At 34.8% G+C, this 27,868-nt stretch overlaps 1 protein-coding gene and 1 long non-coding RNA gene across 2 annotated transcripts; both read left to right on the top strand.

The window, feature by feature from the left end:
- The first annotated feature begins 8,634 nt into the window (after positions 1 to 8,634).
- LOC123657828 (pyrroline-5-carboxylate reductase 3-like) lies at positions 8,635 to 14,790 on the top strand. The gene is made up of 5 exons (XM_045593337.1): positions 8,635 to 8,948; positions 9,125 to 9,378; positions 10,298 to 10,519; positions 11,248 to 11,459; positions 14,030 to 14,790. The coding sequence occupies exons 1-5, from the start codon at positions 8,876 to 8,878 to the stop codon at positions 14,091 to 14,093; spliced, it is 825 nt and encodes a 274-aa protein (XP_045449293.1). The 5' UTR covers positions 8,635 to 8,875; the 3' UTR covers positions 14,094 to 14,790.
- Positions 14,791 to 25,988: 11,198 nt separating this feature from the next.
- LOC123657795 lies at positions 25,989 to 27,657 on the top strand. Its single transcript, XR_006743772.1, has 3 exons — positions 25,989 to 26,083; positions 26,308 to 26,646; positions 27,182 to 27,657. It is a non-coding gene; the product is annotated as an uncharacterized LOC123657795 (long non-coding RNA).
- The last annotated feature ends 211 nt before the right edge of the window (positions 27,658 to 27,868 follow it).

Here is a 27,868-nt window from a genome sequence, read left to right as displayed (position 1 = left end):
CAAAGAGTGCTTAGAAATAGAAGATGATTTCCACAGTGCTGAGTGTAAAATATCTGTAAATTTTGTGTAGTTATGAAGGGGGTCTTGTGTATCAAGAGAAAATTCAGTGAGCAATAGTTGGACATTTAAATTATAAATGTTCCAATCAACGTTGTTCAGGTTAGGGAAGCAGGGTAGTGAGCTACTATTGGGAATAGGAGTGGCATTGTAATGATTGTTATTAAGTAAAATTTTTGTGATTACAGGAAAGTGGTAGCTGCCTAAGGGATCGTCATGTACTGACCAGTCACACTCTAGAGCCAATGAAGGTGATACTATGGTTAAGTCAAGAGCATTCTGTCTCCATATGTGCGAACCAACAGTGGTCATACTTCCGTCATTAAGTATAACCAAATTATTGTTATTGATAGACTCTAAAATGTCTTTGCCTCGACAATTAGAAGTAGAACAGCCCCAGGCTGAGTTTAGGCCATTAAAATCTCCTGCTAGGAAGATTGGTTCTGGTAAACTTTTAATTAACCTGTCTAGTTTAGATTTAGAAAAAGCAGGATTGCAATTAGTTGGACTGTAAAAGCTTATGATAGTAAGTTCTTTGTTGCTAGAGTATTTTATACGAACAACAACATTTTGAATGGAGTCATCATAAAAAGTATCAATTTTAGAATAAGAAATAGAGCTATGTATTAATATGGCTACGCCATTGTGGGTGTTTCCTGAATCAAGACGAATTACATTGTAATGACGTATCTTAAATTTTTGACAAGGCTTTAACCAAGTCTCACAAATTAACGCAATGTGAATATTTTTGTCCAAAAGGAAATAATTAAAAATATGTTGATTGTGTAGAATACTCTGAGCATTCCATTGCACAATATTTAAAGTATCCATAAAGTACAAATTATTTATTAGTAACCTTTTTTAATGTATCTTGCAGGACATTTTTAATATTTTGGGAAGAGATAGGTATTTCATTATTTTTGTTTAGTGTTATAAGTTTTACTAAAGCTTCTGTAATAGATTTGAGTATTATTTCGGAATTTAAAAGAGATAAGAACTGATCAGTTTTGTTTAATGATGGAAAGTGAGAGCTGTTTAAAACATCAACAAAGCTTTTTTTCTGAAATTTATCTCTGTTAAGCTGGATTTTTTCTTTTTTAACAGGGCATGCAGGGGATATGGCAATGTGATTGCCAGAGCAGTGACAGCAACTGGCTGCAGTATAAGGAGTCTGACAATCTTTAAAATTGTGACCTTCGCCACAAATGCTGCATCTTTGTGAATTTTTACAGAATTTTGCAATATGACCATATCTTAAACACTTTAGACACTGCTTTACTGGCGGGATGTACTGCCGTACTTCGAACCGCCAGCTGTTGAGGTCCACACTATCTGGTAAATTGGGACAGGAAAAGGTTATAGAAATTGTTTTTGTGGGGATTAATTTTATTTCTCCATTTTCTCTTACACGTCGCATAAATCTACGTATAGATATAATATTTTTCGTGCTAGTTAGAGCTGAATATATTTCTTTATTGGATAATTCTATAGGCACATGAGAAATTACCCCAGTGACCTCTGTAGCGGCAGCCGGAAGGGAAGCTTTAAGTTTGTACCCATCAAGATATTTTTTGTTGCCTAAGACCGCGTTAGCAAAAGCAGGTCTATCAAAGATAACTCCAACTTTACTTTTATTAATGCGTTTTAGTTGTTTCACGCCTTTATTATATTTTTTTATGCTATTAGCGAGTGTCATCATGTCTCTTGTTCCGATTGGCTTGTCAGCCTCTGTACTCTCCAGGAATACAATATAGTCAAAATTACCCCCGTTCTCAGGGTAGTGCCGCACGTAATCGGCTACCCGAAACGGGGCATACCTTTCGGCGTCTGTTAGCTCAACAGATTTTATGGACTCGGAGTCGGAGCTCAACGAGTCGTCCTCAGCGTTATCTTCCTCCTTCTTTTTCCTTTTCTTACTTCTCCCCATCTCTTGATTAATTTATAAGTATTTATTTATAAAAAACTCCAGTGAATGAATTATAAAATAAATAAAATATTTTTGAAGAAAAAAAGACCGCCTTTTCACTTCAAAGTTCCCGCGCTTTTTTTCTATAACTGATTAATTGATAAATGACAACATGAACTGACAAGAAAAACCACAGATCAAATAGAGTAGACAAAAGTCGCTATGTACAGACGTATACAAAATGGTGGTCTAAATCGGCCCGACCGAGCTACACATGTCCCTGATTGCAGTTTACGGAGTGGGGAGATCGTGTGTCGGGCTGGCAGAACGACACTGCGGCCCTGCGACAGGGTGAACAATTAAAATATCGGCCCTGCATGCATACATACAATACGATCGGCAGTGGCACTGCAAGCAGGGCCCTGCAGGCAGTGCTTTGAGTAGGCCCCTTAAAGGGGCCTACTCAAAGCACTGCCTGCAGGGCCTGCTTGCAGTTACTGCCGCAGAGGATGTTGCTCCACAAAGCACTGCAAATCATTTACGCGGCATACGTTGTCGTGTTCACTTGTGTTCTCTTTGTCCTTGCCTAAATTCGTCAGTTTTTATAAATGGCTCCTACATTATTCAAACACCAAAAAATAGCATTGGGTTTGACTGTATTGAGTACTTGTAGCGTTCAAAAGAAAAAAAGGAAGCACTGGTGTAAAAAAGTTTTATATTTTTCATGTAAAAGCGACATAGCCTGCGACCGCATATCTTTGTTATGATAATGATCTCGGTTAGTTTTCCAAAGACATGGCAAATCCCTATACAATTAGATTACGTCCCTCCACACGTCTTTTTCTCCCTGGCTCATTTTTCTTGAAGAAAACAGAGCCAAACAAATAATATAATAAAACCAAACCAACTAACTGATTAATTGCTAAATGACAACCACTGACAAGACAAACCCCAGGTCAAATAGAGTAGTGAGTAGACAAACGTCGCAATGTACCGACGTAAACAAAATGGTGGTCTAAATCGGCCCGACCGAGCTACACATGTCCCTGATTGCAGTTTACGGAGTGGGGAGATCGTGTGTCGGGCTGGCAGAACGACACTGCGGCCCTGCGACAGGGTGAACAATTAAAATATCGGCCCTGCATGCATACATACAATACGATCGGCAGTGGCACTGCAAGCAGGGCCCTGCAGACAGTGCTTTGAGTAGGCCCCTTTTAAGGGGCCTACTCAAAGCACTGCATGCAGGGCCTGCTTGCAGTTACTGCCGCAGAGGATGTTGCTCCACAAAGCACTGCAAATCATTTACGCGGCATACGTTGTCGTGTTCACTTGTGTTGTCTTTGTCCTTGCCTAAATTCGTCAGTTTTTATAAATGGCTCCTACATTATTCAAACACCAAAAAATAGCATTGGGTTTGACTGTATTGAGTACTTGTAGCGTTCAAAAGAAAAAAAGGAAGCACTGGTGTAAAAAAGTTTTATATTTTTCATGTAAAAGCGACATAAGCCTGCGACCGCATATCTTTGTTATGATAATGATCGTGGTTGGTTTTCCAAAGACATGGCAAATCCCTATACAATTAGATTACGTCCTTCCACACGTCATTTTCTCGCTGGCTCATTTTTCTTGAAGAAAACAGAGCCAAACAAATAATATAATAAAACTAAACCAACTAACCACCAACTAACTGATTAATTGCTAAATGACAACCACTGACAAGACAAACCCCAGGTCAAATAGAGTAGACAAACGTCGCAATGTACCGACGTAAACAAAATGGTGGTCTAAATCGGCCCGACCGAGCTACACATGTCCCTGATTGCAGTTTACGGAGTGGGGAGATCGTGTGTCGGGCTGGCAGAACGACACTGCGGCCCTGCGACAGGGTGAACAATTAAAATATCGGCCCTGCATGCATACATACAATACGATCGGCAGTGGCACTGCAAGCAGGCCCTGCATGCAGTGCTTTGAGTAGGCCCCTTAAAAGGGGCCTACTCAAAGCACTGCATGCAGGGCCTGCTTGCAGTTACTGCCGCAGAGGATGTTGCTCCACAAAGCACTGCAAATCATTTACGCGGCATACGTTGTCGTGTTCACTTGTGTTGTCTTTGTCCTTGCCTAAATTCGTCAGTTTTTATAAATGGCTCCTACATTATTCAAACACCAAAAAATAGCATTGGGTTTGACTGTATTGAGTACTTGTAGCGTTCAAAAGAAAAAAAGGAAGCACTGGTGTAAAAAAGTTTTATATTTTTCATGTAAAAGCGACATAAGCCTGCGACCGCATATCTTTGTTATGATAATGATCGTGGTTGGTTTTCCAAAGACATGGCAAATCCCTATACAATTAGATTACGTCCTTCCACACGTCATTTTCTCGCTGGCTCATTTTTCTTGAAGAAAACAGAGCCAAACAAATAATATAATAAAACTAAACCAACTAACCACCAACTAACTGATTAATTGCTAAATGACAACCACTGACAAGACAAACCCCAGGTCAAATAGAGTAGACAAACGTCGCAATGTACCGACGTAAACAAAATGGTGGTCTAAATCGGCCCGACCGAGCTACACATGTCCCTGATTGCAGTTTACGGAGTGGGGAGATCGTGTGTCGGGCTGGCAGAACGACACTGCGGCCCTGCGACAGGGTGAACAATTAAAATATCGGCCCTGCATGCATACATACAATACGATCGGCAGTGGCACTGCAAGCAGGGCCCTGCAGACAGTGCTTTGAGTAGGCCCCTTTTAAGGGGCCTACTCAAAGCACTGCATGCAGGGCCTGCTTGCAGTTACTGCCGCAGAGGATGTTGCTCCACAAAGCACTGCAAATCATTTACGCGGCATACGTTGTCGTGTTCACTTGTGTTGTCTTTGTCCTTGCCTAAATTCGTCAGTTTTTATAAATGGCTCCTACATTATTCAAACACCAAAAAATAGCATTGGGTTTGACTGTATTGAGTACTTGTAGCGTTCAAAAGAAAAAAAGGAAGCACTGGTGTAAAAAAGTTTTATATTTTTCATGTAAAAGCGACATAAGCCTGCGACCGCATATCTTTGTTATGATAATGATCGTGGTTGGTTTTCCAAAGACATGGCAAATCCCTATACAATTAGATTACGTCCTTCCACACGTCATTTTCTCGCTGGCTCATTTTTCTTGAAGAAAACAGAGCCAAACAAATAATATAATAAAACTAAACCAACTAACCACCAACTAACTGATTAATTGCTAAATGACAACCACTGACAAGACAAACCCCAGGTCAAATAGAGTAGACAAACGTCGCAATGTACCGACGTAAACAAAATGGTGGTCTAAATCGGCCCGACCGAGCTACACATGTCCCTGATTGCAGTTTACGGAGTGGGGAGATCGTGTGTCGGGCTGGCAGAACGACACTGCGGCCCTGCGACAGGGTGAACAATTAAAATATCGGCCCTGCATGCATACATACAATACGATCGGCAGTGGCACTGCAAGCAGGGCCCTGCAGACAGTGCTTTGAGTAGGCCCCTTTTAAGGGGCCTACTCAAAGCACTGCATGCAGGGCCTGCTTGCAGTTACTGCCGCAGAGGATGTTGCTCCACAAAGCACTGCAAATCATTTACGCGGCATACGTTGTCGTGTTCACTTGTGTTGTCTTTGTCCTTGCCTAAATTCGTCAGTTTTTATAAATGGCTCCTACATTATTCAAACACCAAAAAATAGCATTGGGTTTGACTGTATTGAGTACTTGTAGCGTTCAAAAGAAAAAAAGGAAGCACTGGTGTAAAAAAGTTTTATATTTTTCATGTAAAAGCGACATAGCCTGCGACCGCTTAACTTTGTTATGATAATGATCGTGGTTGGTTTTCCAAAGACATGGCAAATCCCTATACAATTAGATTACGTCCTTCCACACGTCTTTTTCTCGCTGGCTCATTTTTCTTGAAGAAAACAGAGCCAAACAAATAATATAATAAAACTAAACCAACTAACCACCAACTGATTAATTGCTAAATGACAACCACTGACAAGATAAACCCCAGGTCAAATAGAGTAGACAAACGTCGCAATGTACCGACGTAAACAAAATGGTGGTCTAAATCGGCCCGACCGAGCTACACACGTCCCTGATTGCAGTTTACGGAGTGGGGAGATCGTGTGTCGGGCTGGCAGAACGACACTGCGGCCCTGCGACAGGGTGAACAATTAAAATATCGGCCCTGCATGCATACATACAATACGATCGGCAGTGGCACTGCAAGCAGGCCCTGCATGCAGTGCTTTGAGTAGGCCCCTTAAAAGCCGATTTAGACCACCATTTTGTTTACGTCGGTACATTGCGACGTTTGTCTACTCTATTTGACCTGGGGTTTGTCTTGTCAGTGGTTGTCATTTAGCAATTAATCAGTTAGTTGGTGGTTAGTTGGTTTAGTTTTATTATATTATTTGTTTGGCTCTGTTTTCTTCAAGAAAAATGAGCCAGCGAGAAAATGACGTGTGGAAGGACGTAATCTAATTGTATAGGGATTTGCCATGTCTTTGGAAAACCAACCACGATCATTATCATAACAAAGATATGCGGTCGCAGGCTTATGTCGCTTTTACATGAAAAATATAAAACTTTTTTACACCAGTGCTTCCTTTTTTTCTTTTGAACGCTACAAGTACTCAATACAGTCAAACCCAATGCTATTTTTTGGTGTTTGAATAATGTAGGAGCCATTTATAAAAACTGACGAATTTAGGCAAGGACAAAGACAACACAAGTGAACACGACAACGTATGCCGCGTAAATGATTTGCAGTGCTTTGTGGAGCAACATCCTCTGCGGCAGTAACTGCAAGCAGGCCCTGCATGCAGTGCTTTGAGTAGGCCCCTTAAAAGGGGCCTACTCAAAGCACTGTCTGCAGGGCCCTGCTTGCAGTGCCACTGCCGATCGTATTGTATGTATGCATGCAGGGCCGATATTTTAATTGTTCACCCTGTCGCAGGGCCGCAGTGTCGTTCTGCCAGCCCGACACACGATCTCCCCACTCCGTAAACTGCAATCAGGGACGTGTGTAGCTCGGTCGGGCCGATTTAGACCACCATTTTGTTTACGTCGGTATAGTTCGCGTCATGTAAAAAGAACGCTGAAAGAAACTGGAGGGGGTGCGTTTGCGCATGGGTATACTCGCGCACAAGTACTACTGTTTTATTTTTTAATTAGGCTTTCACTCGCGGCTTCGTATAATGGTTATTGGTAGGTACATTAAAAAATACTAGAAATACGAGTGCGAATAATTCGGACTAAATAAGTATAATAATTATCACTTTACAAAATCACATTTTTTTTTTAAACAAAAGCAATAACAAATTTTTTAGTTATTGAAATGTCGTATTCAAAAATAATAATTATCTGTACTCTCGATATTCGTATCTTAATAGTTTTTATGTGTTTAAAATGATAAATTGATTATTGTTTTTTAGTGAAATAAATAGTAAATGGAGAATTTTGTAATTTAAAACTTTTGTGCGCGATAATAATTTGAGTCGACGTCGAACTGTCAACCGCTGTCAACCAATAGCACACCGGCAAGCATGCGACAGTGATAAACACTCCCGTCCCCCTACCCCGTACCACCAAATAGACCGATAAATCGCTTCTGCGCAGCTTCAAGGCCAGCGTTCTTTTTACATGACGCGAACTATACATTGCGACGTTTGTCTACTCTATTTGACCTGGGGTTTATCTTGTCAGTGGTTGTCATTTAGCAATTAATCAGTTGGTGGTTAGTTGGTTTAGTTTTATTATATTATTTGTTTGGCTCTGTTTTCTTCAAGAAAAATGAGCCAGCGAGAAAAAGACGTGTGGAAGGACGTAATCTAATTGTATAGGGATTTGCCATGTCTTTGGAAAACCAACCACGATCATTATCATAACAAAGTTAAGCGGTCGCAGGCTATGTCGCTTTTACATGAAAAATATAAAACTTTTATACACCAGTGCTTCCTTTTTTTCTTTTGAACGCTACAAGTACTCAATACAGTCAAACCCAATGCTATTTTTTGGTGTTTGAATAATGTAGGAGCCATTTATAAAAACTGACGAATTTAAGCAAGGACAAAGACAACACAAGTGAACACGACAACGTATGCCGCGTAAATGATTTGCAGTGCTTTGTGGAGCAACATCCTCTGCGGCAGTAACTGCAAGCAGGCCCTGCAGGCAGTGCTTTGAGTAGGCCCCTTAAGGAAACTACCCATAGACATGTTTTTTGGTTGCGTTCACAAACTACAGAGGGATATAGACAGCACTAATACCAAAACTCGCAAACTCTCGCGCGCTGTTACAGTTATTCATTTACAGATAAAACGGACCATATGTTGAAATAAAAGTAGAATACATAATTTATTTAAAATATAATATAATTTTAAAAAAATATTTTCGCTTTCAAATAAAATATTTAAAAGCGAAAATATTGAATAATTTAAAAAAAATATCGACTTCGATATTCAAAAATAAATATCAATTATCGATATTTTGAAATTAAAAATATCGCCGATATTTATCGATATTTTTTTGGAAAAATATCGATATTTCTATATATCGATATTTGGTGCCCTTCCCTATATTAAGTTATTCACAAGTTATCACAGATTAGTATATATGTAGCTAGCTACAAGTTATTCACTTACTATAACTCCTTGGTTTTACACGATGGAAATTAATTTGAAAGCTATAATTTAAATCAATTGAATTAATTAATAATTATATAAAATTTTGATGGAATTGTGTATTTTAATTAGCATCTATTATTATACAAGCTCTTAAATATTTATATTAGAACAGATATTTGTTTTTTGACTTCGATCCTCGCAAATTAGTGTTTTATTCATAATAAATTCTTGATTTTTAATTTATTTTCATCATGTCTTTCAATTTAGGATTTATTGGTGGCGGAAATATGTCCTCCGGAATCTTTAAAGGGATATTAAAAAGTGGTAATGCAATTATAACTTAGCAATTTCGTTATTTTATTATAATGTACATTTTTTACTTTCTTTCGTTTTTTTTTTTTTTTCTAAATATCAGTTATTAAACAACACTTATTGAGTTGAAAAAACCACATTGATGTTGTTACGTAATACACTAACTTACTGAAAATTCTTACTTTTAGATGATCACCTAGTTTCAAAAATTTGGGTAGCAGGCCCACACTTGGAAAATCTTCAACACTGGAAAGATTTAGGGGCTAATATAACAACAAAAAATGGTGAAGTAGTTGATAATTGTGATATCATATTTCTTGGTGTAAAACCAGGGATTTTAAGCAATGCTATAGCAGGTTGCCGTGATACTCTTTCTGTGCAATCTAAAAGTGTACTATTTGTATCTATGTTAGTTGGTATCAATATAGAAAATATACATAAGGTTAGTAAAAGAAGCCTATCAATTATTTTATATGATTAAAACCTGTATTATCAAATAAGTTATCTAATGTTTGTTACAGTTATGACGAGTTTAATTAAATTTTCATTACATAGATATTATAATTTAAACTATATGTAATATTATTCTTATATTTCATAATCTTGATGGTAAAATGATATAGTGACATAACTGATCAATATGCTGCTTAATTTAAAGTAATAGAAGTTTCCAGTATTGTCACTGTAAATTTAATAGTGGCCACTGTTAAATAGTAAGTTGTAGGGGACTTTTATAGCTTATTAAATACGATCCAAAAGCAATTGATTTGGCACATAACAAAATGGCTCTCCTCAAAAATTATCCGAATGAATAGTATCTAGCTTAATTATTACCTTTACCATTAAATATAAGTCACAGTTTAGTTATTATATAATGTTTAACTCAATGATTTATCTTTTAACCACCATGTCATAATTTTTGTGATGTATATCAAACACCAACAACACCTAGGTGTAACTTAAGGTAATGTTATAAACCAATAAACATGCAATGAAATGTTTAAAATTTTACAACTTACTGTTCAAACACTTATATTTCTAACTCTTAATTGTTATTTGAGGTTCTTTGAACACATTATTCCTAAACCAAAAAACAACCACTCTGCAACCTTAATGTCTGTCTAGAAATTTGTATCAAATTTCTTAATTTTCTGAAATTTTTCACAATGAAAATACACACAATAAGGGCGCGGGGTTAAAAATTTAATATAAAACATTACATGATTAATGGAAGACCCCTTAGATAGATACTTAAATAAATTATTATTTTTTATAATGAATCATTTGTTAAAAATAAGAAAATAAAAACTGTAGGTGTAATAAGGGAAAACATAAATATAAAAGAAATTGTATAATTTCAGGTATTAAAAGTTCTACCACTTCAGTCAAGAGTCATCCGTATTTTACCAAATACACCAATGGCTATTGGCGCTGGCTCTTGCTTGTACACTGAAGACGACAATGTAACAAAAGAACAATGCACATTATTAGAAAACTTATTAAAAGGTTGTGGAGTATGTGAAAGAGTACCAGAATCTCTTATGGATAATTTGGGAATTCTTACAGGATGTGGCCCAGCTTTTGTAAGTGAAAACAATTTTTTATATGATAAAAATTACTGAATAATATACATACATTTGTTTCATGAGTAATTGCTGCTCTAATTTTTTATAAGCAACACTGTATTCATTCAGCCTATAATCCACATTCCACTCCTAATATCCTAATATCCCACTACTGGGCATAGGCCTCTTTCCCATGTAGGAGAAGGATCGGAGCTTAATCCACCACGCTGCTGGCTGCGGGTTGGCGGATATATTCCCTACTATTGGTAACGATCGCTATCAGGTGTACATGATAACAACCGGGACCGACGGCTTAACGTGCTCTCCAAGGCACGGTGGGGAGACCCACAAGGACTGCACAAACACCCAGACTATGGCAAACATCTGTTTGGCCAATAAAATTTTTTGTCATTTGCGGGGATCGAACCCGCAACCGCCAGCGCAACAGGTACAATCCATGGTTGTGACCGTTGCTCCAACGCGGCGTCAAGAATAACATGTTTAAATATTTTATAATTTATCAAATAAATTCTTCATGTATTTAAAAAAAAAAAAGTTGATGCTACATGTAGTTTTTCTATTGAAGATATTGAATTGTTTGTTTAGCCTATAGGAAAGAAAGAAAGAAAGAAAAGTTCTTTATTGGCCATTGTCATTTAAAAGGAAGCTTCAATATCAATTTGAAAACTTATTTCTATTCTATTGGCATATACATAAAGTTAAAATCAGCTTTATATAATTTTCAGATGTACATTGTAATTGAAGCATTAGCAGACGGGGCAGTAAAACAAGGTGTACCAAGAGCTACTGCAATAAGACATGCAGCACAAATGGTTGTGGGTAGTGGGCAAATGGTGTTACAAAGTGGTAAACATCCTGCAGTATTAAAGGATGAAGTATGCTCTCCAGGTGGATGTACAATTTGTGGTGTGGCTGCTCTGGAAAATGGGAAATTGAGGTAAAATGTAAAAGTTGCATACTCCAGCAATTAAAAATACTATGTCTAAGCGAGACAGAGCTAAAATGACCAATAAAAATTTACCTACACCTAAAAACTTAAACAAATACAAAATTTTTGTATGGAAATGGTATGGTAAACAATGGCTGGTTTCCGCAACTCGACGACTCTGCGCCTATTTTGCGTGATAATACAAAACTTTGCGCAACCTCTGCAATAGACTGTGTAGAGATACTAACCGCCGCTACATTCACGACTCTTGCAGTCGCTAGGGGTGGGCAAACCCACTCAGGATTCCCAGAGAATAATGGATCTAGACTCGATAAATTTGCACTTCGTTACTCCTCCTGTAACATTAGACTCCCACGAAAAGAACACTGCAATGTCTTTCTTGGGTGATTTTGTCCCCCATACGTGGCTCAATTTGCCTTCAAACCAGTTTCCTCGGAGGCAGTAAAGAAGTATATCTGTTCCTTTTACACGAAGGCCATAGACAATCTCTCTCAGGAGATGGTTCTTCCGATGCTGGATGACATTGCATCTGTGGTCACTCACATTATTAATTTCTCATTGTCGTGCAATGTATTTCCCTCACTCTGGAAGAAAGCAATTGTCATACCACTTCCTCTAACACCCTAACATCTCCAGCTCCGCTCAATATCGTTCAATTTCCATCCTCCCAATTTTATCCAAAGTCCTTGAGTCTATAGTACACAATCAACTTTATTAGTTCCTTAATTCCAACTCTCTCTTATGTCCCTACCAGTCCGGCTTTCGTTCGTCCCAGAGCATTGTTGGAGCGCTGCTGAATGTCACGGAGCATATTCGTTGGGCCACAGATAACACCAAGCTCACTAAAATGGACTTGTTGGACTTCAGTAGTGCCTTCAACTCTGTTGACAATGACATGCTTCTTGGCTCACTCCATTGGTTTCATTCTTATCTTTCTCGACGCCAGCAGAGAGTAACTTTTAATGATAATTCATCAGACTGGTTGAATCTCACCGCTGGTGTCCCACAAAGTTTCGTACTATCTCCTTTATTGTTCTCTGTGTTCATTAACAACATCTCATGTGCTATTACTTCTCCCTACCACCTGTATGCGGATGATTTGCAAATATATCGTCATTTTGAGCTGACCGAGTTGCATGATTCTATTAAAACTAAACAAAGACCTTTCAGCTATTGACATATGGGCTAAATCGTTTGGTCTTCTTATTAATCCATCTAAATCACAGGCAATAATTGTCGATAACAGTCGTTTCAGAATCCGAATCGATTGGAGTGTTCTTCCCGTCTTGTACCGTGGCACACCTATTCCTACATTCCTTCCTATTGTGACAAAATTAGGTTCTTGGACTTAGTTATCATCATTGGCCTTAGTCCGTCTATTGCAGACGATTTAGACAGTGTCAGACAGACACTGTCGCCTAGGACTCTCTTCAGAAAACCGCAGAGTTGCCTAAGCTCTGCGCCACCCTCTCGACCTCACTGGCTAGGCCCACAGGAACGACGAGTCGATACGTGTGGAGCCAGTTCGGCTGCAGGAGTCTTTCGCATTTTAGAGCTATGCCACGAATGCTTGACGGAGACTCCATTCTGGGTTTCAAATGAAGTTTTCCTTCTACAGGACCCTGATGATTTTGAGCCAGGTTTATCCCTCGGTTGCCTTTTACGACCCCCACGGGAAGAAAAAGGGTGATGCTATTCTACTCGGCCGACACCACACGTCATGGTTATAACAATTACTTATCTTGGATAGCTCATGTCGGCGAGGTCAGCAAAAAAATGCACTACATCTTTTACGCTCTGAATCGTCTCCAATTCTTTTTACCATTTAAAACAAAAATATTGCTTGCGCAATCCCTTCTGTTACTCATTCTCGACTATGCAGATATGTGCTATTTAGATGTGACACAGGAGCTACTTAGTAAATTGGAGCGTCTACAAAATATTGCAATACGCTTATTTTTGGTTGACGTAAATATGATTGCAACTCCCACTTTCGTACTAAGCTCAAGTGGCTTCCTATCCAAATTCGCCTGATATGCACATCCTTTCTTTCCTTTATAACATATTCGATCCCGTTTCAAATTTCTTCCTACTCTCACATGCTCTAGGCGTTCTTGCTTAACAACTATGCTTGAAGTTTCTAGGCATAACACCAAACTTTGTAATAATCTTCCAAAATTCATTCAAGAAAGCTCATCGCTGTCTACTTTTAAAAACAATCTTAAGAACTATCTGCTTTCAAAAATCAGTATAGATGTAGGAGATGTATGTATGTATGTAGATGTATGTGTGTATGTTTATGTATGTATGTATCTTATGTTTTTTTTAAATCTATTTCTGCACTACTTTGCCCCACATTCACATCATCTCTCATTACCATGGGTTGACTGGAAGAGATCTCTTTTAGTAGACTATTGTAAAAATACTTAGTGCAATAAAGAATACGAGTATATAATAATAATAATAAATGAGTTTTTTTTTTTTTGTTAATAAGTTAAATGTATCGGTTTCTTAACAATAGCTGAATTTCTAACTAAATAGTATCATGTGTATTTCAGGGCTACTCTTATAAATGCTATTGAAGCTGCAGTACTCAAAACGAAAGAAATTGGGAAGAAGTAGCTTATGAAATATCTAATAATTATTTTTTATTAAGGTCTTAGGTATGTTGTAAATGATCAATTGTGTTTTTAAACTTGGTAAAATGTGTCGATTTTTTTAATCAAACATCTGATAAGTGTTTGTTTGACGCATTTGTGGAATAGTCTATAAATGAGTTCATATGACAACAGAGATATTTGTCAATCTCGGATAAGTGCAAATTCAAGAAACCACAGTAAAAGGTGCCTGTTACACAGGTTTTATTTAATAAAAATGTTAATCAAGGCGTCTGTCAAATTCGTTATAATTTTCAGAACTTTTAAGTTTAGTTCCAGTAGAAAATTAAAAATACTCATATGTAAAGATTATTAATAATTATATATTATGTCAATGTTGTGTATAGATAAAGTGCTAATTTCTAATGATATAATCGTTGGAAATATTTATAATAGGTACATATAAATATTACAATTATTTGGTGTGTTTGCTGGACAACACTGGAAATTAATGTAGTCTTTGTATACATTTTGTGTATTTATTTGCAATTACTAATTATGTAGATGATCTTTTTATCATGACAAACAATGTGATATGAATATCCTTTTATTTAATTTATTTCAGTATTGCTTAATGTATAAAAACTATATTATAATGTATTTAACTAAGTATTATCTCTAAATGAATCTCATTTAATTCATTAAATAACAATTTATAATCAGGAGTTAATTATAAAAGTCAGTCAGTCCAGTCTATTGCAGTCCACTGCTTGCGCCATACATCCCGGTTTTCCGAAATCCTCATTCAGCCTACACCGGCAATCTTACGTAGATCGTCGGTCCAGCGGGCGATTAAATATTAATATTACGAGTATAAAAGTAGAGATACCCAAATTACAGTTTTTTTAAACAAAATTTTGGTACTGCTAGTACTGGAACCGATTTGTTTCCTTTCCCAACTTTTAACTTTATCCCTAAATTAGAAAATAGACTTGACGAACTTTCAATTGTTATCATATGGTTGATTTATGAAAGAGGACTTTACTTTTAAAAATTACGTCTCGAATTGGTATTGTGAGTTTAATTGTCCTTTTAAAAGACATTTACCTATGCCTGTTTTGTAAAACCTACATATTTTTATATTATTTAGAAGAACTAAAGAAAAGTTCAAATACAATTTGATTAGATTACAATTATTATGGATAAATAATTTTGAGGTTAAGTATCTAGATGGAAGTACTTATGGAATTAGATTTTGATTCTAAAGTAGTAAATAAAAATGTCATTTTTAACATATAATATAGATTTGTTGGAATAATAAAAACAGCTTGCTAATGAAACAAAGTTAGGTCTCAATATTTTCTAAATATATTCCATAAGTTGAAACAATCTCACATTTTAAGATCTTTAATAAGATGACAAAGTATGCTTAAAATATTGTGTTGGCCTTAAGTATTATTTCTGTGCCTTGATTCTATATAATATAGTAAATAACAATATGTCAAAGCAAATTAGTTACATAAGACGGTTTAGCGACAATAGTAAAAGTGAATACTATTTCATCTATAAATTTTGCTTAAATTAAATTCAAAATTGTAAATAGCAGTTTGAAAATAATGTTTGAATCATATACTGATGTGTTTCAATTAGATTTATAACAGAACTTCAATATTTTCTTGCTTTCTTTGCTATGTTTTATTACATTAATTTATAATTAAAATGTATTTTTTAATTTCAAATTTTTAATGCAAAGAAGGGGGGGGGGGGTGAAGTTTGGGAGATGCAGGAATTTTCATTTTGTGTTTTTTCGTTTTCCGTTTTCCGTTTTTTTTAAATTGAATGTTGTAAACTTCACTTAGCTTACTAACCATAAGTTTTTCCCGAATAAACAGTGTTAATTGAGTTTAAATTAATAATTATTAATTTAAAATATTGTAATAAAACAAAAAAATACATTTAAAAATAGAATACACTGTGGGTACTACTATTTTGTAAGAGTTCATTTTTTTAGATTAAATACGACTAAACGGGGATTGATAAATCACGTTATTGCATGTTTCTCATAGTTTAAACCTTTTGAAAATAGAAGAAAAATACGAGAAAGCTTTTTATATGTTTTAAGTTTTTATATGGTTTAAAATAATCAAATTTGCTGCTCAATCAGTTGGTCTCTTTAATATAACAATATTCGATATTGATTTTTAAAAGAATAGTGTAAAAAAATAATTTCAGTATGTATCAATCAGTATTGTATAATACTTTGGGTCTTTTGAACCTTAAAAGAATAAAATGCTTTTATTCCTACAATATTAGTATATATTAGTAAATAATAAAATCAAAACCTCTAGAATGTTCTCATTCATGAAAATGATTTAAATTGAATTCTAAGATGTTGTAATAAAACCTTTGTTGAATTATTTGTGTAATTTATTATGGTAAAAACATAAATGTAAACAATTGTGGTATTTATTTGTTAGTACATAACATATTTATAAAATCAAAATATATATAACATTTTTATTTATTATTTATTTGTTTACCATTTTGTCATAAAAAAAAAAAAAAAAAACAAAAATGCAGGTATAAAATTCTTAGTTTTTTTCTAGCGTATGTATCCCAGCTAGTCCGAGCTCCTACGTATAATTTACGATACCTATCATATGTATAAAATAAAGTTGTTGCAATAGCTTATTATTTTAATTTTATATTAAATTATTTTATTTAATGGTATAAAAATAAAGGTTACAAATTGCTCTAGTGTAATTATCATTTCATCACGTAACTAGCTGCAACTAACACACACACTTCAGCCTATTGCAGTCCTGGACATAGGCCTCCCCAAGTTCGCGCCAGACATCCCGGTTTTCCGTAATTCTCATCCAGCCTACACGGGCAATCTTACTGAGATCGTCGGTCCAGCGGGCCGGAGAACGTCCCACACTGCATTTGCCAACTAAATCGCGAGTTAAATGCGCCGAAGCGCGCACCCGCATAATTATCCGATCCCGAGGGAATGTCGGGATAAAACTACGTATCAAATTTTGTTACTTATTTTATACTTCATTATACATCACAAATACATTACAAACAAAGCATAAAGATAGTTATAAACTGAAGTACAACGGGCGTACTTAAGACTAATTAGCCAATTCTTCCAGACAACCCGTAAAAAGGAAACATATCGAAATTGGGTAGGTGGTGTATTGTATAATAAACTAACATACGAAATATACAAATTATTTACATATATGTATAGAAAATACATAAATAAAACAAAGAATAAAAATATAATATATAACCAACACATATTATTTACAATGAGATGAATAAATTTTTGAGTAAAAAGTAACAAACATCCCATCCATACATCCTCACAAAATTTAATATTTATAATATTAGCAGGATTAACATTTTTCACACATTTTCATTGTTCACGTATATTTTTTATTACATCCACATATAATGTAACTTTTTGATTACTTTTTGTATTTAAACAATTACTAACAAAACAATTGTAACTTTAATAATAACAATAATAAAATTAACATAACGGTATAAAGTTTTTGTTGACCATATAAGTCTATAAACCTTATCAATTGATTACTTGATGCAATTTTAATACTACCAAAAGATATACATTTTTGATTTACATTTTTTATTAGAATAATTGCCAATAAACAATTGCGATTTAGATTGAAATTTAAGAATAATAAAATAATCGCAATAGCGTCATAGAACTGCTTTAAAAGTTTGTGCGTATAAACCTTATCAATTAATGACTTGATGGAATTTTTTACAAAAAGATTATAAAAGCAATATGCTAAGTTAGTGTGTTGTATATTTTAAAGTTATTAGAGTCTAAAATTGTTAAATTTATAGTAATTTTGAAAACTACATATTTGGGTAAATCTATGCATTGACAATCTATCTATACATATTATAAAATGGTAGGAAAATCAAAACTGTACATTGAATATTTTTTTTAAAAGAATACTCGATACCGAAGCTAAAAATATAGTTTTTAGAATTTTTGTCTGTTTGCCTGTATGTATGTCCGGGATAAACTCAAAAAATATGCAAGGATTTACTTCAAATTTGGCACGAATATTATTAAGAAGTCGGGTCAACATATAGGCTACAAATTATCACGCTATCACCTACGGGGAACGAGCAGTGAACCTTTATTTCTTCAACGCATTCTGTAACAACGTGTAATCTAAGGACGCATATTTGAATGTTGTTATTATGTTAATAACCATGCTATAAGCTAGCTTCACACAATAAATAAAGACATTCTGTAGTATATTTAGTATCAGCATTGCACCCGTGCGAAGCCGGGGCGGGTCGCTAGTACAATATAAATAAATAAATCTCCTTATTAGCACTTTAAATACAACCACATTGTGATTCTTTCTTTAACACTTAAGTATATTAGAACTCGTTTAAAAGTAATTGATCCACACCCTACGAGATTCTATGCCTAATAGTAGTAATTATAAATAAACCTATTCTTTTTATATTAAACATTCAAATCACGGAAATCTTGTGCTTTATAACCATTTTACTTCTAAATTTCTCTTTGCGATGGCATTATCATCGCCTCGCTTCTTTTCTATTGATGTAGAAGATGAGGTAGATTCTTTCTAAAAGTTTGTGCTTTGTTTTACATTTCGTCGTGATGCAAATATATTTTCCTCGTTGATTGCTTCGGTGTATATGGATGATATGGATGTATGCACACGGATTTCTTCGTAAAAAGGAACAGAGATACCCTTCGAGCTAGTCCGACTCCTATATCAATACTTCTACGTGTTTGAAGATCTATCATGGATATTTCATCTTCTTCTCTTTTCAAACAGCTCAATTTTTTTAAACTGTGGCGAAACTTTTTAAAATTTGGTTTTATTGATAATTTCGGAACACGAAAAAATAAGGAACGTTGGTCATAACGTCTGTTGTTTTTCTTTTCGGTCTCTGAAAACTCTGAATCACTAATATCGATTAGTTTATCGCAGTCCTTTGTTGTTTCGGATAATACAATCAAAGGGAATTCTTCCGAAGTCATCACTTTTGTTTTATTGTCACATCATTAACGCGTAATACATATATATTTTTTACATATTATTGCAATTGGGTATCACAGTAGAGATTCTACTTGACTATGGCATTGATCGAGTGGGATGTGTGGCGACTGATAAGATTATTAAGATTAAGTGTACTGATTGTACCTAATTTTTATTTTATATTTATAAGTTTTATAGCTAATGTGAATTGTAAACTAGGTATAAAAATGTCTACTTAGACAATATTATATTATTATATTTATAAATTAGGCGCGAAATTGTAACTGTCTTAAACTAACACCAGTCGATTGGACGATCGCTTACAAAATAGTTTTTATCTTCAAAGGTAAAATTGTAGACTGGGCTAAGTTTATAGCAAACAGTAGTGCGTCGAGTTTGCTTTGTAAATTCTTAGTTTCGTAACACGGTTAGCTCATTAACGTAGATTGCTAGTTTTTGAGTTTACAGGGAAACGAACACTTTGATTTTCCTGTAAAATTAAATTATATTAATATGCAATAAAGGTGAATAATTTGTTAATAATGTGAAAAATAAATATTTTTTGTTGAAAGGGAATTCCTCGTTAACTTTTAATGTGAAACTTGTAACACATTTGCTATTAGGATATGTTCTTTCAATCTGGCATTTAACAAAATCTTTGTACCTACTATACATAAGAGTACATTTACTGTATATATTGAACGAATTATTATTTTGTTATGAAAAATAATTATTTAAATAAAAGTTTTAAAGCATCGCATCATTATGGCTTCTACATAGGCTATTCCATTAATTAGTACGTAGAATAATTGGTAGGTACGTACATAGGTACACGTCCTATGTAATAATAAGCATAACAGACAATCTTATATGACTGCCTTTAAAGTATGTCTAACTATGGCAGCTGGTATAGTTTCGTCTCAGGAAACCATAAGCGTAGCGGAGCAAGATAAGTCCATTGTGACTCTATGAGTCTAGTTCTACCAGCCAGGAGTTTGAGTTTATCCTTCGGTTACTAAAAATGAGTTGGTCATCCCAAGAAATCAGTGCATAAAATTATACACAGCCTGTTTACGTTCCATAATAATCTAAATGTCCAGGGTGAAAAAAGGTACTTACGACCTAATTTATTTACGAATTTCTATTTTATGATCCGTGAAAAATATTTAGCTGGACGCGATGCTTGATTTGCTCGTTCCCAAAGTTTGCACATCTGGGTAGTTTCCACATTGTGTCAGAATGGGGTTCTTATGTATGTCTTTAAATTTCCTAGGGTATTTTTTATTATCACTAACGCTACGCTTCAGCCTGTAATATCCTACTGCTGGGAATAGGCTTCTTTCCCCATGTAGGAGAAGGATCAGAGACGGGCAACGGTCATAGCACTGGTTTATGGCTGTTGCGCTGGCGGTTGCAGGTTCGATCCCCGCACATGACAAACATTTGTATTAGCCATACAGATGTTTGCCATGGTCTGGGTGTTTGTGCAGTCCTTGTGGGTCTCCCGACCGTCCCTTAGAGAGCACGTTAAGCCGTCGGTCCTGGTTGTTATCATGTATACCTGATAGCGATCGTTACTTATAGTAGGGAATATAGCCGCCAACCTATATTAGAGCAGCGTGGTAGATTAAGCTCTGATTCTTCTCCTACACGGCGAAAGAGCTCTATGCCTATGAAGCGTAAGTATTTAGATGTAGTCGTATCTTAGTTTAGTGTACATATTCCATTTTGAAATGGATCTTGTTGATTGTCCTCTAGATCCGCCAGACACTGGTGGTACTACTGATGATCAAAATGCTTTCCAGTCCTCTTCCTCTCAACAAAATTAGATAAAACGCCTTACTGTTGACCCTTCAAACGACTCCCATTCTAAAAAAAACTATCGTGCATTCATCCACAGCTAGCTCATCAATACAGTCAGTGATGGTGTTAAAAATAAAGGTAGAAATAAAAATTCAGTTGAGTTTGCTTCAAATCAAGCAGCAAATGATTTTAAAAAAAAACCAGTTGTAGGAATGTGTAAATTCAATGTTTCTGGACCAACTCACAATATAACTTGAATGGGTCTTGTAAAGGGCACTACGGTTGACTGGTCGATGTAGGAATTAATGGAGTCATTAGAGCTCGTATTTGGCTGTGGTGCCATCATGAAAGCAAGAATTGCAAGGTTGAATCGCAAAAACATCTAGGTAGGCTCAGTTACTTGGATTCCAACTTCTAAACCAGTCCGTGGTTTTAACTTTTAGAGGCCAAATACTCCCAAATAGATTTTTTTCTTACCATACTTCCTGACCAGTCACCGTATAATTTACCTACTATCCTGTGTCTCAACTGTTGCCGTTTTGGCTACATTAAAAAACAATGCACGCCCAAGCCAAGGTGCTACGAATGCTGAAAATCACATATAAGTGATTCATGCTACGTAACCAAAGAAAATGCGACTTGTTTACATTACTCTGGTAGGCATTTTACAACCGAGAAGGACTGTCCAGAATACCTCCATATACCGACATATCCCAGGAAAATATATCCCATATAGAAGCATTCTCTCGCTATCTGCCTGTTCGTTAGTCATATGCAGAGATGGTAAAGGAAATGTCCCCCTGCATATATCACCTACCTCCTCAACACAACCTTCTTCGCCATTATCTCCTTATTAAGCTTCTATCGTAAAATGGTAACGTAATCTTCTCGTCCTGTAGTCACTCTAGGCAAAGGGTACGATAAACAAACTCATCGAACCATTGTTAGTGACATCTCTTACCTGTCATCCTAATGGTTGTACACTATGTAGCTTTCATAGTCCCTTACCCCCTTATAGTAGCTACCTATTAGAAATCCTTGTCCAAACGGTTTTCAGTATTCTTACTACATGTAACGATATGTCCTTACCGCTTAACATGTAAAGTTAACATGGAGAGAGGACTATCAAAATTACTTGTTTCGATTTTTTAATGAGAAAGCCCAAAATTTCTACAGCAACGGAATCCTACAACAAAAATATACATATATATTATAATTAATGTGAATAAATTTTGTAAAATCTTACCTTAAATCTTTTAATATATGTACAAAATTCTCGTGTCGCGGTGTTTGTAGGTAAACTCCTACGAAACGGTTTGACCGATTCTCATGAAATTTTGTGTGCATATTGGGTAGGTCTGAGAATCGAACAACATTTATTTTTCATACCCCTAAATGTTAAGGGTAGTCCACCCCTATTTTTTTTAATTTTTAGATAAATTATTAATTTTTTTATTTTATTATGTTATGGCGTTAAAAAATACATACAACCCTAAATTTTCACCCTGCTACCACCAACCTCTATTTTTAAATAGCGTTTAGTGGCAAGACAACGTTTGCCGAGTCAGCTAGTTTCAATATAAAATAAGAAGAAACTTTTACTTAATATACTTTTTATAATGAACAGTAGTGTGCCAAGTACCGCGCCCTGTGGCACGCCACTAGGGATTGCAACCCAACTAGACATGTAATTATTAATTAGCCTGACAACGATTCTGGTTTTTTTAAAGGAGCCGATTTATAAAAAAGATGCGACCCGATCAAAAGCTTTGCTATTATCGGTATAGACATATATGTGTGTCTACCTGACAGCCTTCATCCTTCGCATCTGTAATTTAATCACCGAGTAAGGTCAGATTAGACACCGTTGAACGTATCTTAATGAAGCCGTGCCGTAAAAGACTGACAGTGTGATAAAGAGCCAAGTAAGTCTGAATATATATTTATTTCACAAAATCTTTTGCAGTTATACATATTTTCAAAACAGCTAGGTCTATAATTCCTCAGAACTGAAACCTTTTTTATGGACATGCTCATTTCCATATATCATTATTATTCCAAATTCAACACGGTTCCTTTGGGAGAGAGGACGAAAGTCAAAATATGTAGCTACTTAGTTGTAATTCAAAAATGGATAGTTCGATAATATTTATTGTTTTTGTTACAAAGAGACATGTATTTTTAATGTAGTACCGCAAATATTTCAAGACTTTACTAAGGTCCAAATAAATTAAATTCTAAAACGTACCTTATGTAGTGTACTTTTAACGTGGGGCTAATTCTAAGCTGTCATACATACTTCAACTTGTAAGGGGATTTTTGATATTGGGAGATAGAAAGTGTCTCCGAAATTTATAGGCTAATAAATAAATTACACGTATAATATCTGTCGAGCTTTGGTCTAATTCGCTAACAAGGTTGAGATAAGCGGTATATCGATATACTGATAGTACGTATGTATTTTAGTATTATTATTATGTACGAAACCTATACGCGCCATTAGTATTGGAAGAGTTTTGCGTAAAAGTAGATAAGTAGTATGAGAAAGTGTTTATAAATTACCACATAATCTATTACAAACCAGATCGAGAATCGGGAGCTACTTTTGATCTAAATTAAATGAGTTGATACTTTTATACATAATCAACACAGAAGATGCAGAATTAGATATAAGTATAGTAAAATAAAGGACATACTTGTTTCATTCTTCACAAATGTTATTAAATTTTTTATTATTACTTATTAAAATTATGAATAATTAAATATAATTTAATTATATGTATACTTAGATACCAGGATTTAATAGTTAATTATGGTATTGTATCAAAGACTTCTTAATATTACAGTTATTGATTTTTGTTCGACAGATATTTCATAATATTTTCATATTGCAACGTCTCAGATTCGCTACAACAAATGTTATGGCCCTCGGTAAGAATTGAATCCTGTGTCGGAAGTCCGGAAATATAAACACCATTTTCACAAACTTTCAGACTATGGCAAACACAATGTAAATGCTTGTCATGTTCAGTGTGAGAGTGAATCACGTGAATAGTTTTAATCGTCATCATCATTAAATAATAAAAAAACAATTAGTAAGCTATTTAATATATGTGTAGATATGTATTAGGGTTTCCAGAACCGGTCTGTTTTTGAGAATCGTGATTTTTGGTAAGTTGTGTTAACGGAACCGGGATTTCCCGTTAGAAAGAGTTTTATTCTTTGGAAATGTATCACAGTTAAACATTTAAGTAGTTTTTAACCGACTTCAAAAAAAGGAGGAGGTTACTCAATTCGATCGTATCTATTTGGGGGGCGATCGTATTATTGTTCGGGGATAATTTTGTTGTTTATGAACCGATTTTGATAATTCTTTTTTGTTGGAAAGGAGATGTCAATAGTTTGGTGCCATGATAAGGAAACCAGGATCTGATGATGGGATCCCAGAGAAATCGAGGGAAACTCTCGAAAATCTGCATAACTTTTTACTGGGTGTACCGATTTTGATGATTTTTAATTTAATCGAAAGCCGATGTTAATCATGTGGTTTTTTCATCGAGATCTGATTACAACTTTAGGATTAATCTTTGATAATGCGTATTTACTTGACAATTTTTTTTATTTACCTACGTTGTATTACTTGTCGATATAATTGAAGTCGGTTTTTCTTCGTTTGCCTGCAGACACAATTATGGTTATATTTTAAGTAATTTTGCAAAAAAAAAAATACACAAATACACCAATTCTTCGTTGTTGTATACCGGACACCTGTGGGTCTTAATTAATTATAGAACACCGATGATAAGTTTTAGGTGACTCGTACATAGTGTCTATCATTTTTTTCCTATTTTGTGACATTTTGTTGTTTTTTTTTTTTATTCGCATGTTCGAAATCGTCACTTTAATTTCTGAGTAAACAACGTAAGAGAGATAAAAAAAAAACAGTAGCAAAGCAGAATCAAGGTTTCAACCTTGTGTGCACAAGCCGTGATCACCTTCCTTTTTTTACTTTATTCAACTTTGTTTTTTTTAATTCAGCTAAAGAAACCCCTTAAATTTCATTGATCACTTAATATACAGGAAATCTTATAGATACAATTCTGTGCATATCGTGTAGGTCTGAGAATCGGCCAACATCTACCTACTTTTCATAACCCTAAGTTAGGTATAAAGGGAGGGGGAGGATTAAGGGGGTTAATTAGCATATATGGAAACTACGTTTGCGGGGTCAGCTAGTTATTTAATAATAAGATTTTATTAAATATAATTCTGTATCATATGGTGAGTCACTGGTAGACGAGTGATATAGATGTTTCAATGACTAAATTAGTAAAGATGGATATCACCAAAACTGTCATTGATATTGGATTTTACGACAACTATTGCAACCGTAGGTAATCATATTGTTAATAAAATAATAATAAAAAAATAAAAATAAAAAAATAAAAATAAAAATCTTTTATTGTCAAGCTACATAGGCTCATAGTCGGTTAGTACAATAATAATAAATTACTTAAGAACTATGTTAGTAAAACAAAATTATTATTATTATTAATAGTTAATAGTTGTTTGAATAATATGTTAGGCAAAACTAGGTTGTATCTACATCGATCGTTTTTTATTTAGTATTATGTTAACCACATACATTTTTAAAGTTATACGAATGTCATTAGTAAATAAGGAAGTCCAATAAATAAACTCGTTACTTAAATTAGATAGTACGGCAGTATTCATTGTTTTTAAATGGCTTATAACATTGTCGGGTCTTACCGCGATCACACGATTCATAGCATTTTACAAATAAATATTTTACACGTAGAGGTTACAAGGCTATTTACGATCGCATTTTCCAGGCTACGTAGCTATCAAGGCAATTTAGCCGTTGTCTTTTTCATTTGACTCTTTCAAATAAAGCAGAACAGACCGAGAAAGCGAAACAGATAGTGTGCATGAGTTCGTTATTGTGTGTCATTGTACATTATCCCGTGGTGTGACAAATATCTATATTCTATAGGTACTATGACAGTTTTGACTCATCCATATATGTATTTATTCATTACATGACAGTACTAAGTGTGCAACTCATTACCATTTCAGACATTTTATCGCTCGTTAAGTAACACCTGCCTGGCATTAAAGTTTTAATAAGGTAAGAATATTTTTCATATGGTTATTCAATCTGATGATTAATAACGCATTGTTTAACTCTTATCATGAAGTATAAACCCACAGAAGTGATAAAGGATAAATATGAGCATTTATTCATTTTAGGCTTTATTGTTGTATTTATAAAGTTATATTTTGCGTTTAAAGTGCAAGATAACAAACATAACGTTAATGATAAGATATCACTCTTGTGAATTTTCGTTTTAGTTGAAACAATAGCAACATAGCAAGATGTGCCTTTCGCTCGATTGTGACGATTGTTGCTGCCTGGCCGCTCTCACTTTTTGTTTACTACCCTGCTGTTGTTCGAAAAGGCAAGAACAACAACCACCGCAGACCGTCATCATCCAACAGCCTCCTGTAGTAGTAGAACAGCCACCTCCACCTAATTACCCCTATCCTCAGCCTGGAGGGTATCCGTACCCCCCGCAAGGTTACCCTGGTTATCCTCCTCAAGGTTATCCTCAACAATACCCGTCGGGGCCAATGGCTAGATGATCGAGTTTTAGTGTAATTTAAATCTTATAGTCTAACATTATAAGTAAGGTAAGGCCAATTTTTTATTTATTTAAATTGATAAAAAGCGTCTATCTGTTCGCACATGTTATGATGTCAATTATTTCTTTAACTACAACTGTCCAATACTTTATTTTATTTATTTGCAGGAGATAATAGTGCACAATAATTGTTTATTTATTTATTTAATATATGTGACATTTTCTATTAAAAATGAAGATAAAATCAAATAGCTAGACGGTAAAAAGATATCTTTGTCGCTGGCTTATAAGTAGATAATAAATACCTATATTAAATACACTATCACAAGTAAATAAAGTTCGTAATCACTTTAGTCTTTGATTAGCATCCGCATTTGACGTTCTTGCACAACATTTATAAAAGCATATAAAAGTAATTAGATAAAGTGTACCTACATATTCATATCTGTTTCTTATGACATGACACAACATGGAAGAAAAATATTATGACAGTTTTTTATGCGTTTGTTAATGTGCAATAGCTATACGCGGTGAAATAAACATACATATCTCATTATATAAATATATTTTTCGTTTCATTTCAGGATGGGGTGTAATATGTCAGTCCGTCCGTGTTGCTGCTGTTGTATCCCTTGTCTATGCATCGACTGCTGTACGGAACGTCCAAAACCTAACGTGGTCAATGTCGTCCACGTAGTACAACCCAACTCTAGAGGTGATCCACCTCCAATCTATAACGGACGGTGACTTTAAAGAAATATCGATTTCATAAAACGTATACCTACTATTTTTTAATATTATGTGTGTATGTGTTATACATATGTTTAGGCACCAATATTAAGACGCATTAATTGTGCACATACAATATTATTTACTAGCATATCTGTTTTATTACTCTGGAAAACAAATTAAAAATAAAATTTAAGTATTTTTTATACAACAACTATAGACAAATTATATTAGATTTTTTGAATAGATTGATATTTGATAGAATATTACTTACATTTCTGTAAACCCATCTTAACATGTTTAATAAACTATCGCCGAGTTGCACGAATGATATAATAATTTCTCACCTCAATGTTCTGATGTGACACAGTGACAGTACAAGCTTGAAAGTGTTTGTGTTGTGGCAGTAGGAACATATTTTAATATACCTGCATCGGAAAAAGGCGCCTATCTACGTGGTGGCAAAGAATTGAACAAAAAAAAAAAAAAATTACGTAAATAGGCGTTGTTTCGAATCATGTATTACTACTGTTACTGTCCGT

The sequence above is a fragment of the Melitaea cinxia genome, chromosome 11 (assembly GCF_905220565.1).
Source record: "Melitaea cinxia chromosome 11, ilMelCinx1.1, whole genome shotgun sequence".
In the NCBI taxonomy this organism is placed as follows: domain Eukaryota; kingdom Metazoa; phylum Arthropoda; class Insecta; order Lepidoptera; family Nymphalidae; genus Melitaea; species Melitaea cinxia.
The sequence above is the reverse complement of the archived record's forward strand: the minus strand, read 5'-3'. Positions and strand labels throughout refer to the sequence as shown.